General features: G+C 40.2%; 1 protein-coding gene across 8 annotated transcripts in view; it reads right to left on the bottom strand.

Annotated features, from left to right (window-relative positions):
• The window catches only part of TAB3 (TGF-beta activated kinase 1 (MAP3K7) binding protein 3), a 90,417-nt gene that overhangs the window by 27,403 nt on the left and 48,146 nt on the right, over positions 1 to 14,868 (bottom strand). For all 8 annotated transcript variants that reach the window (XR_006711132.1, XR_006711131.1, XM_045472880.1 and 5 more), the window contains one exon: positions 2,701 to 2,892. Coding sequence is in view for 6 of the 8 variants with exons in the window: in XM_045472880.1 (XP_045328836.1) it covers positions 2,701 to 2,802 (102 nt within the window). In the remaining 2 variants the exon portion in view is untranslated. The remainder of the gene's footprint in view (positions 1 to 2,700; positions 2,893 to 14,868) is intronic.

The raw sequence follows: 14,868 nt of genomic DNA on the forward strand, positions 1-14,868 counted from the left end.
AAAAAGCACATTTTGTAGAAAAATGAAAGGAAACACTTTTACTTCTGCTAACAAGCACCTAAGGTTAAACCCAAAACAGAACATTGAGTGCTATAATTTTGCCACTGGAATAACTTCTGGGTTCATCTATTTCAACTCATTTCCACATGAGGAAAGAAATGCCCGCGGAGTTACATGGCTTGACAACAGCACTCGACTAATTCACGGGGAGCCAGTTTGAGATTCTTGGTTTCTTGCCTCCCACGGCTGCTTCCACTGTAACACAGTCATTTCAAGGGAGAGGATGTTGGGCCAAAAGCAAATTGTTCTAAGGCTTCAGAGGAAGTAAACGCAGATTCAGTTAAGCAAACCTTCATAAAATGAATTCTCAGAAATGTAAAGAATTGGGTTTATCAAAACTCCATACACAACTGGTATCTTTTTCCTTACATAAAGCTTCTGATACTAAAATTCTGAGCCAGAGAAAAAAGTTATTGTTGAAATTTAAGAAGAAAATTATTAAAACTCACAGTCTGGCCTTTTTCTTATCCTGCTTGAAAATCACTCTGATCTGATCAAGGAAGAAAAGCTAGATATTTAGCAAATTTGGATCCAAAGGATTCAAATCGATTGCCAACTAGAAAATGTCACTGACCGATATCTGAGAGAAAAGAATATGAAAAGTGAAAATAAAGTATCTCTGCAATTGGATTAAAAGGAGAACAAAAACTAGACAGTTTTATATGAAACCTAAAGCAGTCGTGGGTACTTCACTATTTGACATTTGTCTTAATACTGGTGAAATTTCGTGTTTTCTACAGTGAATTAGGCAGCCTCAGTAAAATAGTATCCTCACAAGAGGATCCAAATTCAAAATGATACAAGGCTGACTTGCTAGCCTATTCAAATGCGTGTCTACAGTGACAAGGTAAGTCAATTTTCTTATCGAGAAAAAATGTAAACCAAAAATACAGATATTTAAGTATTATTTTTATGAAAGCATTTTTAAAATAAAACCACCAGAATGAAATGTCATATTTAACCTGCTGACTACCTTCAAAGAAAAACATGGATATAAAATATACCAGTCAATATGAAGAATAAATCAAAATTATTTAGTTGGATAAAGACATAAAAATAATTAAGAAAACACATAAAAGGTTTTGAAAAGACTGAGGCAAAAAAGCATATTCCTAAAGTGATTGTAAATTGAGAGGACAGCTCAGAGAGACTTTAAGACTTGTATAGTAAATGTAAACTACTGAGTCTTTAAATGTAAACAGAAAAACTTTTCAGAGCCAGTAACTGGTAACTCTCTCTACCAATAAACTATATTAATCCCAAAGGAACAAAGAAGAGAAAGACTTGGGTCAATGTAAAGTAATCACAAATGATCATTAACTTGAATTTAAAGTCCATTCCTTCAGTTTAGAAAGCGTGATAAAGACACTAAGCCATGAAAAAATACAGGTGATAATGGGAAAAATTAAATTTGAAAAAACAAAGTCAGAGCTGGGGGGAGCTGGTTAGGACAGGTAAGGAAGGTGATTGCTTGGAAACAGTTTTAACTAGAAGCCTCACTCTTGCTTGATTTCATTCCAGTGGGAAGCACCTTTACTCTACCAGAGACCAAAATGGGGCTAAAATAGACAACAGAAAGACAGACTGGGAATGTGTGCTAGAAAAAACAAAGGCAAGCTGTAATACAAAAATCACAACCCAAAGGTCTAGACCCAGTAAAAGGGCTATGAAGCACCACTTTTGCCACAATGATTCTGTGAGTCCCTACTGGCAATTAACCTCAACTGTATATAGGCTTAGGTGATATCCTGAGCCATTCACACTGCAATTAGGTAGTGTTGGCATATTACGCAGTAAGGTACGATTTGAACTGACTGCGTGTGACAAAGACCAGTGGGCAGCAGGATAGTAGGGTAGACCCAAACGTAAACCAAAAAGGGAAATTCTATAACCCAAAACACACCAAGATCCTGTGGAGGATGATGCAAAATTCAACAGGGAGAGAGTATCAGGCCTGTTTCTCTGTTGTCCCTTGAATGGGAAAACATAGTTCATCCAATATGAAAGATTTATTTTAATATAAGACAACAAAACCAAAGGACTATGGTTAAACTAGAGAAAGTGGCCTTATACTTAAAACTGCATCTTAGTAAGCATTTATTAACGAGAAAAACACTAAGAAAGGGACAGGACTCTCCATAGACCTTTAAACACTGGCTCAAAGTTAAAATGGTAACTCTGAGATTCAAAATTCAAATATAAGAATTTGGGGACTGATGAAACAAACTCCAATATGTACGAAGGCAAATTGTGAACCGAATCATTTTTCCTTTTGCTACATGCCTTTACTCTTTTCTTAACGGGTTCTTAACGGGGTAGGTTTTGCCTCCCATGAGGCCTTTATCAATGTGTGGAGACATTTTGAGTTGTCACAACTGCAGGAATACTATCATCATCTAGTGGTAGAGACCAAGAATGCTGCTCAACGGCCTACGAAGTACAAGGCAGGGCCCCACAACAAAGACTACCCACCCAAAATGTCGATAGCACCAAGGTTGAGAAATCCTGCTCTGAATGCTTCCCACTGCCCTCCTCCACACACACGAGAAAGGTGAACTGACTTCTAGTCACCACAACACAAAGCCAGCCCTAATAAGGAGAAACATAGCTTAATATCACTATCGTTGCTGGGTAATCTACCTGTAACATGCATTGAGACACAACACCCTCTGGAATCTCCGGGAAACGTTGTCGGAGGTCATGGAGAACCTGCATATCAAGCTGTGGACTGCTTTGCGCCATGCCAGAACAAATGGTGGTCAAGTATCTGTTAGGAAATTGATGCTAACCGGCCTTCCAATAGTAATGATCTTCCAACACCGCAGTCATTTTCTATTGAAAGAAATCAAAGTTAATCACTGTGCTATACACCTAAAACTCATGTAACATTGTGTGTCAACAATACTTCGATAAAAAGGTAAAAGAAATGAAACTATGGTTGCATTTAAGTACATATTTCACTTTACTCAAAAAGAAATGACCAATATGTTAAAATGGAAAGACCCAACATGAGCACATTTGATTCCAAAGTTATAAAATTGAGTTCAACTCAGCCAGACTTTTCTGATGTAATATAGCCAATCACCGGTTTCGAAACAAAAAAAGCCAAACTGCATCCCAAAACTTCAGTTTCATTTTAATGCTTAAAAAAAAAACTGCAGCAGCTAGTTTAAACTACAGATTATTAGTTGGCAACCAAGTTTTTCTAGCCTTGAGAAATGCTACTTCAATATAATCACTTATGTTTTACCAAGGGCTATTACATCACTCCTCTAAAGCAGAGTAATCATTTCAAATGTCTGAAAACAAGGACTTGATAACACCACAAAGCTTACTTGTCCTGTCTGCCTTACATTCTGCTTGTATTTTGAGGCCAAAAGGTTTGAATTTCAAGTGTGAGTAAAGGAAACCCAATGTCTAAAGGAAGTAACTCAGCAAACGAAAATGAAAATGTAGACTCCTTTGTTTTTAAAGATGATGCTAGTGGCCCAGCATGAGCCAGACCTAACTAGGTAGGCTTTCACCTACTTCTGATGCCACCAGCAGAAAGGCTAAAATGGAAGGATTTGAGATTACAATTTGAGTGTAGAAAATTAACATCTAATCTCACTGGCACTACTCAAATTAAGCACTCATATAAACAAGGCAAGGAGTGAAATAATAATGAAATCATAAATTAACTGGCACAGTCAAGGATCAATAAGCCAGTACACTTTTTAATACAGCTGACCTTTGAGTGACAGGGGGATCAGGGGCACCAACCCGTGTAGTCGAAAATCCACATATAACTTTTGACTCGCCAATAACTTAACTACTAATAGCCTACTACTGACCTTACTGATAATGTACACAGTTGATTAACACATATTTTGCATGTTAAATGATGTATTATATACGGTATTCTTACAAAAGTAAATTCGAGAAAAAAATGTTAAGAAAATCACAAGGAACTGGGGCGCCTGGGTGGCTCAGTCGGTTAAGCGGCTGACTTCGGCTCAGGTCATGATCTCACGGTCAGTGAGTTCAGGCCCCGCGTCGGGCTCTGTGCTGACAGCTCAGAGCCTGGAGCCTGTTTCGGATTCTGTGTCTCCCTCTCTCTCTGACCCTCCCCCATTCATGCTCTGTCTCTGTCTCAAAAATAATCATTAAAAGAAATTTTTTTTTAAAGAAAATCACAAGGAAGAAAAAATACATTTACAGCACTATACTGTATTTTAAAAAAATTTCTTTTCATGTTTATTTACTTTTCAGAGAGAGAGAAAGAGAGCGAGTGAGAGAGAGAGCGAGTGAGCAGCAGAGAGAGAGAGGGAGACACAGAATCCGAAGCAGGCTCCAGGCTCTGAGCTGTCAGGAGACAGCACGACGCGGGGCCCGAACCCACAAACTGTGAGATCATAACCTGAGCCGAAGTTGGACGCTAAACTGCCTGAGCCACCCAGGCACCCCTGGACTATATTTATTTTTTAAAATCCGCATACAAGGGCACCTGGCTGCCTCAGTTGGTAGAGCATGCAACTCCTGGATGGCGGGGCTTTGAGTTCAAGCCCCATGTTGGGTGTGGAGATTACTTAAAATCTTTAAATAAAAAAAATAAATAAATAAATTTTAAAAACCTGCATATAAGTGGACCCATACAGTTTTAACCTGTGTTGTTCAAGGGTAAACTTGTACATATCTCCCATTTTTTTAACGGGAACAATGAAGAATACACCATATAATCTCGTAATATTTCTGCTGTGTTCACTCACTACATAGTCAAATATTTTTAAGAATAAGAAGTAAACACTTGCATTTTCATAAGAGGCATGGAAACCATGATTATAAGATATGTATCTAAACCACACACATAAGGGAGGGTCATTCCACACCAAATCTTCTATTTCTTGCAAATAAGCCCCAAAACTTTAAATTATAGCATTACTTGGGGGCAATGTAGACAACTACAATCAATGTTTTAAAAATTAAAAATGTTTGGATCGGTCCAAGATCCAAAGCCCCACAGGCAGACCCTGAACTCATCTCCTCCCATTGACACACTACATTTACACCTACATATAGATCAATTCCTCCACAAGAACCGAAGGCTGACTGAACACCTTACGCACAATAAAGGCTAGAGAAACCTCAATCAGAACGGCAAGAGAGACAGATGCACGCTACCAACGGCAACTCCACCCCGATGTTACAGGATGCGGTAGTGACATCACTGATAGACTGATGCATAGATTCACCTGCCTGGGGCACAGAAAATAAGCTGCAGTTTAAAAGGTAACTAGACTAGAAGTGAAGAAAAACCACTTATTAACTCCAGAAGGTCCACCCAACAGTGGGGTAACTACTGGAACTCTCCCAGGGGTTGGAAATGCTGGTGATCTCCACTGTTTACCTCCCCTCTCCACCTTGGGAGTCCACCCAAGAGCAAGGTCCGGGTGCTCTCGCTGCCCTGCCACTTTGGCTAGTCCGGGCCCCCAAACACATACCAGCTCCAGCCATCCAAACAGGGCAGCCCCCGTGGGGCGCACACCGGGGCACGCCAGGCCTTTTTCCGCTACGGAAAAAGGGGGCTAAGTGGGGGCTAAGCGCAAAGCACTCACCAAGGGGGCTAAGTGCAAAGCAGCCTGACGCCTCTCCCTCCACACCAGCATCGCCCACAGGGGCAGCCGTGGCGCAGAGTGCCCCGGGACCCACAGACCACGCGCACTACCGCTCCAGCCAGCCAGCCAGCCAAACGTGCGAGGAACACACAGTCTGCACAGGGGATGTACCTACACAGGGCCACTCCTTCAAGACCGGCAGAGGGAGCTGTTCCACCTAATTCATAAGAAATAAGCACAGAAAATCGAAGAAAAAAGGGAGCAGAGGAATATACACAAACAAAATTAAGACAAAGTTTCAAGAAAATAACTAAATCAAAATGAGAGAAGCAATCGACCTGACAGAAATTTCAAAGTAACGATCATAAAGTTGCTCACCAGACTTGAGAGAGTAGATGAACTAAGAACTTCAAGAAAAATATTTTTAAAAACCTGAAAGACTGAATAACTGAAACAAAAAATACACTACAGGTAATCAACAGGAGATTAGAGGATGCAGAAGAAGAGATCAGCAATCCAGAAAACAGGGTAAGAGAAAACATTCAAAACTGAGGATCAAAAAAAAAAAAAAAAAAGGAATTTTCAAAAATGAAGAGGGTTAAGGGACCTCTGTGAAAAATCAAGCATATTAACATTTGCATTATAGGGATTCTCAGAAGGAGCTAAGAGAGAAAGGGGCATAAAACTTACATAAAGAAACAATAGCTGAACACTTCTCTAACCCAGGGAAGGAAATAGACATCCGGGTCCAGGAATCAGAGAGCCCCAAACAAGATAAACCCAAAAAGGTCCATACCAAAACACATAATAATTAAAAGGTCAAAGATTAGGGGTGCCTGGGTGGCTCAGTCAGTTGAGTGTCTGACTTCAGCTCAGGTCACGATCACGCCGTGAGTTCGAGCCCCACATCCAGCTCTGTGATCACAGCTCAGAGCCTGGAGCCTGCTTTGGATTCTGTGTCTCCCTCTCTCTCTGCTCTTCTCCTGCTCACACTCTCTCTCTCTCAAAAATAAACACGAAAAACATTTTAAAACATAAAATGTCAAAGATTAAACAGAGAAAAATCGTAAAAGCAACGAGGAAACGAATTATGAATGTACCAATGAGGTACAACAACAAAAAACCCGTGAGGATATCAGCTGATTTTTTCAGCAGAAACTTTGCAGATCAAAAGACAGGGACAAGATATATTCAAACTGCTGAAAGGAAAAAACTTACAACCAACGGTCTACAATACAAGGTTATCACTCAAAATAAAAGGAGAGACAGAATTTCCCCAACAAGTTAAAGGAGTTTACCACTTTGACCTCTTTTACCACGAGTGAACCAGCCTTACAAGAAATGTTAAAGGGTCTTAGCCAAGACCCAAAGTTAAGACAATTATGAAAGGAAAAACTTTCAAGGGTAAAGGCAAACATATAGTACATCAACGACTTACAATGCTAGTATGGAGGTTAAAAGCTAACAGGAGTTAAATTATTTGTATCTAAAAAATTAAGGGATTCACAAAATAAAAAGATATAAAATGTACAGAAAAGATAGATAGGAAAGTAAAATGCAGTGCTTTTAGGAAGTATTAGAACTTAAGCAACCATCAACTTCACATAGACTGCTATATACTTAGGATTCTTGTTCTATATGAACCTTTTGGTAACCACAACACAAAAACCTGTAATAGATACACAAAAAAAACTAAAAAGAAAGGAATCCAAGCATAGTATTAAAGAAAGTTACCAATCACAAGGGAAGAGAGCAAGAGAATAAAGAAACAAGAGAACTACAAAAGCAATCAAAAAAATTAACAAAATGACAATAAATACATACCTATCAATAACTACTTTAAATATGAATGGTCTAAATATTCTGATCAAAAGCCACAAGGTGACTGAATCCATTAAAATTGACACCCATCTCTATGCTGCCTATAAGAGACTTAACTTCAGACAAGAAGACACATACAGACTGAAAGTGAAGAGATGGAAAACATTCCATACAGATGAGAGAGAGAAAAAGAAAAAGCTTGGGTAGCAATACTTCTAATACTTCTATTGGACATAACAGACTTTAAAACAAAGACTGCAACAAAAGGAAAAGAAGGACATTATGTAATAATAGAGGGATCAATCCAACAAGAGATTATTACAATTGTAAATATACACCCAACATTAGGGCACCTAAATACACAAAACAAACAAAAAGGGAGAAACTGTGAGTACTACAATAACGGTAGGACATTTTAACATCCCGCTTACATCAATGGACAGATCACTGACACAGAAAATCAATGAAGATACACTGGCTTTGCATGACACATTAGACCAGATGGAGCCAACATATACAGAACATTCTGTCCCAAAACAGAAGAATACATAATTCATCTCAAGTGCACATGGAACATTCTCTAAGACAGATCACATTTTAGGCCACAAATCAATTCTCAATAAAGTTAAGAAGCCTGAAGTTATATCCAACATATTTTCTTTTCCTTTTTTTAAAAATTTTTTAGTGTTTATTTATTTTTGAGAGAGAGAGACAGAGCACAAGCAAGTGAGGGGCAGAGAGAGAGGGAGACACAGAATCCCAAGCAGGCTCTGGGCTGTCAGCACAGAGCCTGCCATGGGGCTCGAACTCATAAACCGTGAGGTCATGATGGGAGCCGAAGTCAGATGCTCAACTGACTAAGCCACTCAGGCGCCCCTCAAACATATTTTCTAATGGCAATGATATGGAACTAGAAATCCGTAACAACAGCAACAACAAAAAATAGAGAAACATGACCATACAGAAGCTAAAAAAATATGCTAATAATCAATGCATCAACAAGGACATGAAAGAGGAAATTTAAAAATACCTAGAGACGAATGAAAAGGAAAACACACCAGTTCAAAATCCTTGTGACGCAGCAAAAGCACTTCTTCTAAGAGGGAAGTTCATAGTGAAACAGGCCTACCTCAACGAACAAGAAAAATCTCTACACCTAAAGGAACTAGAAAAAATAAGAACAAAGCCCAGAGTTACTAGAAGGTAAACACAGTAAGAAACAGAGTGGAAATAAAGGAAGTAGAGGCTAAAACTCAATAGGAAAGAATCAGTAAAACCAAGAGCTGGTTCTTTGAAAAGAAAAAAACAACACCGATAGACGTTTAGCCAGACTCATTTAAAAAAAAAAAAAAAGGACACAAGTACATAAAATCAGAAATCAAAGAGGAGAAATAACAGACACCACAAAAATACAAAGGCTTGTGAGAAACTACTACCATAAATGATATGCCAAGAAACAGGACATCCCAGAAGAGATGGATAAATTCCCCAAACCCAAAAGCTTCCAAGAATGGATCAGGAAGAATAGAACATTTGAACAGAGTGATTACTAGTAACAAAACTAAAACAATAATCAAAAAACTCTCCCAAAACAAAAGTCCACCACCATATGGCTACACGGGTAAATTCTACCAAACATTTAAAGACTGAATACCTATATGTTAACTACTTGGACTTAAATAAAATTTAAAAAAAAATAGATAATTGAAAACAAAAACCTTAATACCTAACCTCAAAGTATGCAAAAAAAAAAAAAAAAAAAAAAAGGACAACTTCCACATTCATTCTATGAAAGAAGCATTAATGTGATATCAAAACCAGATGAAGACACTATAATAAAATTACAGGGGCGCCTGGGTGGCTCAGTCAGTGAAGCGTCCAACCTTGGCTCAGGTCATGATCTCACGGTTCTTGAGTTCGAGCCCGGCATTGGGCTCTGCCCTGACAGTGCACAGCCTGCTTGAGCTACTCTCTCTCTTTCTCTCTCTGCCCCTGTCCCGCTCGCTCACGTTCTCGCTCGCTCTCTCTCTTTCTCTCTCTCTCTCTCACACACACACACATACACACACACTAAATAAATAAGCTTGAAAAAAAAGGAAAAGAAGGGGCACCGGGGTGGCTCAGTCGGTTAAGCGTCCTACTTCAGCTCGGGCCATGATCTCGCAGTTCATGAGGTTGAGCCCCACGTCGGACTCTGTGCTGAGAGCTCAGAGCCTGGAGCCGCTTTGGATTCTGTGTCTCCCTTTCTCTCTCTGCCCCTTCCCAGCTTGTGCTCTCTTTCTCTCTCTCAGAAATAATAAATGAATCGACTGTATTAAAAAAAAAAATTAAGGGGCGCCTGAGTGGCTCAGTTGGTTGAACAACTGACTTTGGCTCAGGTCACGATCTCATGGTTTGTGGGTTCGAGCCCTGTGTCGGGCTCTGTGCTGACAGCTCAGAGCTGGGGGCCTGCTTCAGATTCTTTGTCTCCCTCTCTCTCTGCCCCTCCTCTGCTCACATTATGTCTCCCTCTCTCTCTCGTTCAAATACGAATATAAAAAATTCTTTTAAATCAAAATTTAAAAACGAAAATTACAGAGCAGTATCCCTGATAAATATAGACACAGAACTCAACAAAATAGGAGCAAACTGAATTCTACACATTGAAAAAGTCATTTACCACAATCAACGGGGGTCTATTCCAGGGATGTGAGGATGGTTCAAGATCCAACAACAAATGAACGTGACACATTAACAGAATGAAAGATAAAAAGTATATGATCATCCTATGGGGCGCCTGGGTGGCTCAGCTGGTTAAGCACCTGACTTCAGCTCAGGTCACCATCTCACAGTCCATGAGTTCAAGCCCTGCGTCGGGCTCTGTGCTGACAGCTCAGCCTGGAGCCTGCTTCGGATTCTGTGTCTCCCTCTCTCTGCCCTTCCCCTGATTGCACTCTGTCTCTCTCTCTCAAAAATAAATAAACGTTAAAAAAAAAAAAAAAGTATATGATCATCCTAATAGCTGCAGAAAAAAACAGATGACAAAATTCAATAGACACTCATGATAAAAACTCTCAACAAAGTGGGCTCAGAGGGAGCATAACTCAACATAATAAAGGCCATCTATGAAAAACCCACAGCTAACAGCACACTCAATGGTGAAAAAGTGAGAGTTTTTCCACGAAGATCAAGAACAAGACAAGGATGTCCACTCTCACCACTTTTACTCAACACAGACTGGAAGTCCTTGGTTGCAGCAATTAGACAGTACAAATAAGAAGCATCCAAACTGGTAAGGAAGAAATAAAACTGTCACTATTCACAGATGACATGACGCCATATAGAAAAAATGCACACTGGGGTGCCTGGGTGGCTCAGTCGGTTGAGCGTCTGACTTCGGCTCAGGTCATGATCTTGCGGTTCGTGAGTTCGAGCCCCGCGTCGGGCTCTGTGCTGACAGCTCAGAGCCTGGAGCCTGTTTCAGATTCTGTGTCTCCCTCCCTCTCTCTGACCCTCCCCCGTTCATGCTCTGTCTCTCTCTGTCTCAAAAATAAATAAACGTTAAAAAAAAAAAAAAAAAAAAACACGCACACAGGACACCAAAAAATTATTAGAATAAATGAATTCAGTCACGTTACAGGATATAAAATATACAGAAATCTGTTGCACTTTAATATACTAATAAAAAAGCAGAGAAAGAAAAGCCCATTTACAAGTGCCTCAAAACAGAATACCTAGAAATAAACTTAACCAAGGAGATGAAAGACGTGTAACTCAGAAAACTGTAAGACATTAATGAAATAAAATGAAGATGATGCCAACGAATGGAAAGATAACACCAGGCTCATGAAGTTATACAATGAATACTGTTAAAATGTCCACACTACCCCAAGCAATCTACAGGCTCACTGCAAACTCTATCAAAATACCCACAGCAAGGCACCCGGCTGGCTCACTCTTAAGTATCTGACTTTGGCTCAGGTCACGATCTCACAGTTTATGGGAGCTCGTGCCCCACTTCATGTGAGCTCGAGCCCCACTTCGGGTAAAGACAGGAACCGTGCTTCGAGTGAGACCTGCTTCTCTCTCTCTCTCCCCCCGCCTCGTGGGATTCTCTCCCTCTCTGCCCTTCTCACTTGTGCTGTCTCTAAAATAACAAAAATAAATACATAAGTACCCACAACATTTTTCACACAACTAAACAAACAATCCTAAACTTTGTATGGAACCACGAAAGGCTCATGAGAAAGAAGAACAAAGCTGGAGCTATCACAATCGCAGATTTCAAGCTATACCACAAAGGTCTAGTAATCAAAACAGTATGGTACTGGCACAAAAACAGACACAGAGATCAATGAAACAGATTAATCTACAATAAAGGAAGCAAGCATATACCATGGGGAAAAAGTCTCTTCAATAAACAGTGCTAAAAAAACAAAACTGGAGAACTACAAGCATAAGAATGAAACTGGACTACTTTCTTACATCACATACAAAAATAAACTCAAAATAGATTAAAGACCTCAATGTGAGAGCTGAAAGTATAAAACTTGTAAAAGAAAACATAGGCAGTTATGCCTTATACTTTGGCCTTAGCAACACTTTTCTTGATACGTCTCCTTAGACAAGAGAAACAAAAGAGGAAATGAACTATGGGGACCACATCAAAGTAAAAAGCCTGTACACAGCAAAATAAACCATCAACAAAACAAAGACAACCCACTGAAGGGGAAAAAAATATTTGCCAATGATGTATCTCGTAAGGGGCTGATATCTAAAATATATAAAGAACTCATACAACACCAAAACAAACAAACAAACAAACCCAAATATTCTGATTAAGACACAGGCAGAAGACCCGGATAGGCATTTTTGCAGAGACACATGAATGGCCAACCGACACACGTGGAAAGATGCTCAACATCAATGGTCGTCAGGAAAATGCAAATCAAAATCGGAATGAATTATCACCTCACTCTAGTCAAATGTCTGATATCAAAAAGGCAAATTAAGTATTGGCAAGGATGCGGAGAAAAAGAAGCCCTCGTACACTACTGATGAGAATGTAAATTGGTGCGGCCACTCTGGAAAACACTATGGAGATTCCTCAAAAAACTCAAAATATAAATACCATACAATCCAGTGATTCCACTGCTGGGTATTTACCTGAAGAAAATGAAAACCCTGATTTGAAAAGTTATATGCACCCCTATTCTTAGTGCAGCATTATCTACAATAGCCAAGGTACAGAAACAACCCAAGGGTCCACTGACAGCTGAATGCTCAAAAACATGTGGTGTATGTACACAGTGGAAGATGACTCAGCCATAAAAAAAAACAGTAAAATCTCGTCATTTACAACAACACGGACCTAGAAGGCATTATGCTAAGTGAAATAAACCATTCTGAGAAAGACCTATACCATATGATTTCACTTACATGTGGAATTAAAAAAACCAAAACAAATGAATAAGCAAGCAAGAAAACAGAAACAGACTCCGAAACACAAGAGAACAAACTGGTAGCTGCCAGAGGGGGAAGGGGATGGGCAAAACACATGAAGGGGATTAAGAGGTACCAACATCCCGTTATAAAATAACTAAGTCAGGGCAGCTTGGGTGGCTCAGTCGGTTACGCGTCCAACTCTTCTTCATTTTGGCTCAGGTCATGATCTCAGGGTTTCTGGGACTGAGCCCCATGGTGGACTCTGTGATAACAGCGTGGGACCTGCTTGGGATTCTCTCTCCCTCTCTGTCTGCCCCTCCCGTGCTCACGTGCATGTGCTCTCTCAGTCTTTCTCTCACAATAAACAAACTTAAAAAATAAATAAATAAAGTAAGCCACGGGGATAAAAAGTCCAGCATAGGAAATACAGTCGGTAATACTGCAGTAACGTTGTATCATGACAAATGGTAGCTACACTTATGGTAGTAAACACTCCTAATGTATGTAATTGTTCTATCACTGTTGTACACCTGAAACTAATGTGACATGGTAAGTTTTCAGTAAAAGAAAATGTTTTTAAAGAAGTGAAGGAATCTTTGAAAAACAAATGAAGAAATAAAAATGTTTAAGGCAACTACTCAATTACTTTTGCTCGTTTATACCCGAAAAACAACCATCCTATAATCTCAAACTTGATGTTAATTACAGGCAGGGTATTTCATTTTGCTTGCAATCTGTCGGCTTCTACTGGACATCTAGCTTGCTCTCTTCTTCCTTCCAAGCCAAGGCTGCCAAGAGTTACGTACGCTCTTTTTGTCTACAAAGTGGCCACAAAGCCCCTATGTATCAGACTCTGCCTAGCCACAGGTAAAAAAAAGAGTTATTAGTTACTGTTTTAATAACTCCCAGCAGGGGCGCCTGGGTGGCGCAGTCGGTTAAGCGTCCGACTTCAGCCAGGTCACGATCTCGCGGTCCGTGAGTTCGAGCCCCGCGTCGGGCTCTGGGCTGATGGCTCGGAGCCTGGAGCCTGTTTCCCATTCTGTGTCTCCCTCTCTCTCTGCCCCTCCCCCGTTCATGCTCTGTCTCTCTCTGTCCCAAAAATAAATAAACGTTGAAAAAAAAAATTGTTTAAAAAAAAAATAACTCCCAGCCACCACATGGAAGAGGTCTAATTAACATGAAGAAATACTGACAAGTTGGGGATTACAACAGGTACCCAGATGGGCTTTCTGTCGACCCTGTACTCTTTTGCTCCCTGCAATTCATTCCTTAGTCTGCTTTTATCTAGCTCTTATCACTGTTCCACTGACATGCCATCATCTCCCTGATGCTAAATCGAGAGGATACACTTTCTGGTCCCTATGCACCCTTGACCTCTGTAGCATAGACAGTACTGATTGCTGCCGCTCTTTTTTAAGCCTCTGTGACAATATCCTAGCCTGGTTTCTTCCCACCTCTTTTGTCCCATTAAGGTTCCTAGGTGTTTGCCCTAAGCTGCTTCCTCTTTTCATTCTACATTCTTTTTTTTTTTTTTTTTTTTTAAGTTTATTTATTTTGGGAGAGAAAGAGAGAGAACACAAGCACAAGCGGGGGAGGGGCAGAGAGGAGAAACAGAATGCCAAGCAGGCTCCGTGCCATCAACACAGAGCCCAAAGAGGGGCTCGAACCCACGAACTGTGAGATCATGAGCTGAGCAGAGATAAAGAGTCCCATGCTTAACCGACTAAGCCACCCAGACGCCCCTACATCCTTTTAAACAGCGATCACATCTACTAGTAAGCTTTCAATAACATTTAAAGGCTGATCATTTCCAAACTGGGATCTTGAACATCATGCTCTCTCCGAGACTCCAGACGCATACAGCCAAGTGCCTACTCCAGAGCACCATCTGGATACGCCCAAAGATAATTGTCAATATGTTCAAAAAGGAAACCCTCACCACAACCCTTCCTCAAATGCTCTCTGTTCT

This window comes from Leopardus geoffroyi, chromosome X, assembly GCF_018350155.1.
Source record: "Leopardus geoffroyi isolate Oge1 chromosome X, O.geoffroyi_Oge1_pat1.0, whole genome shotgun sequence".
In the NCBI taxonomy this organism is placed as follows: Eukaryota; Metazoa; Chordata; class Mammalia; order Carnivora; family Felidae; genus Leopardus; species Leopardus geoffroyi.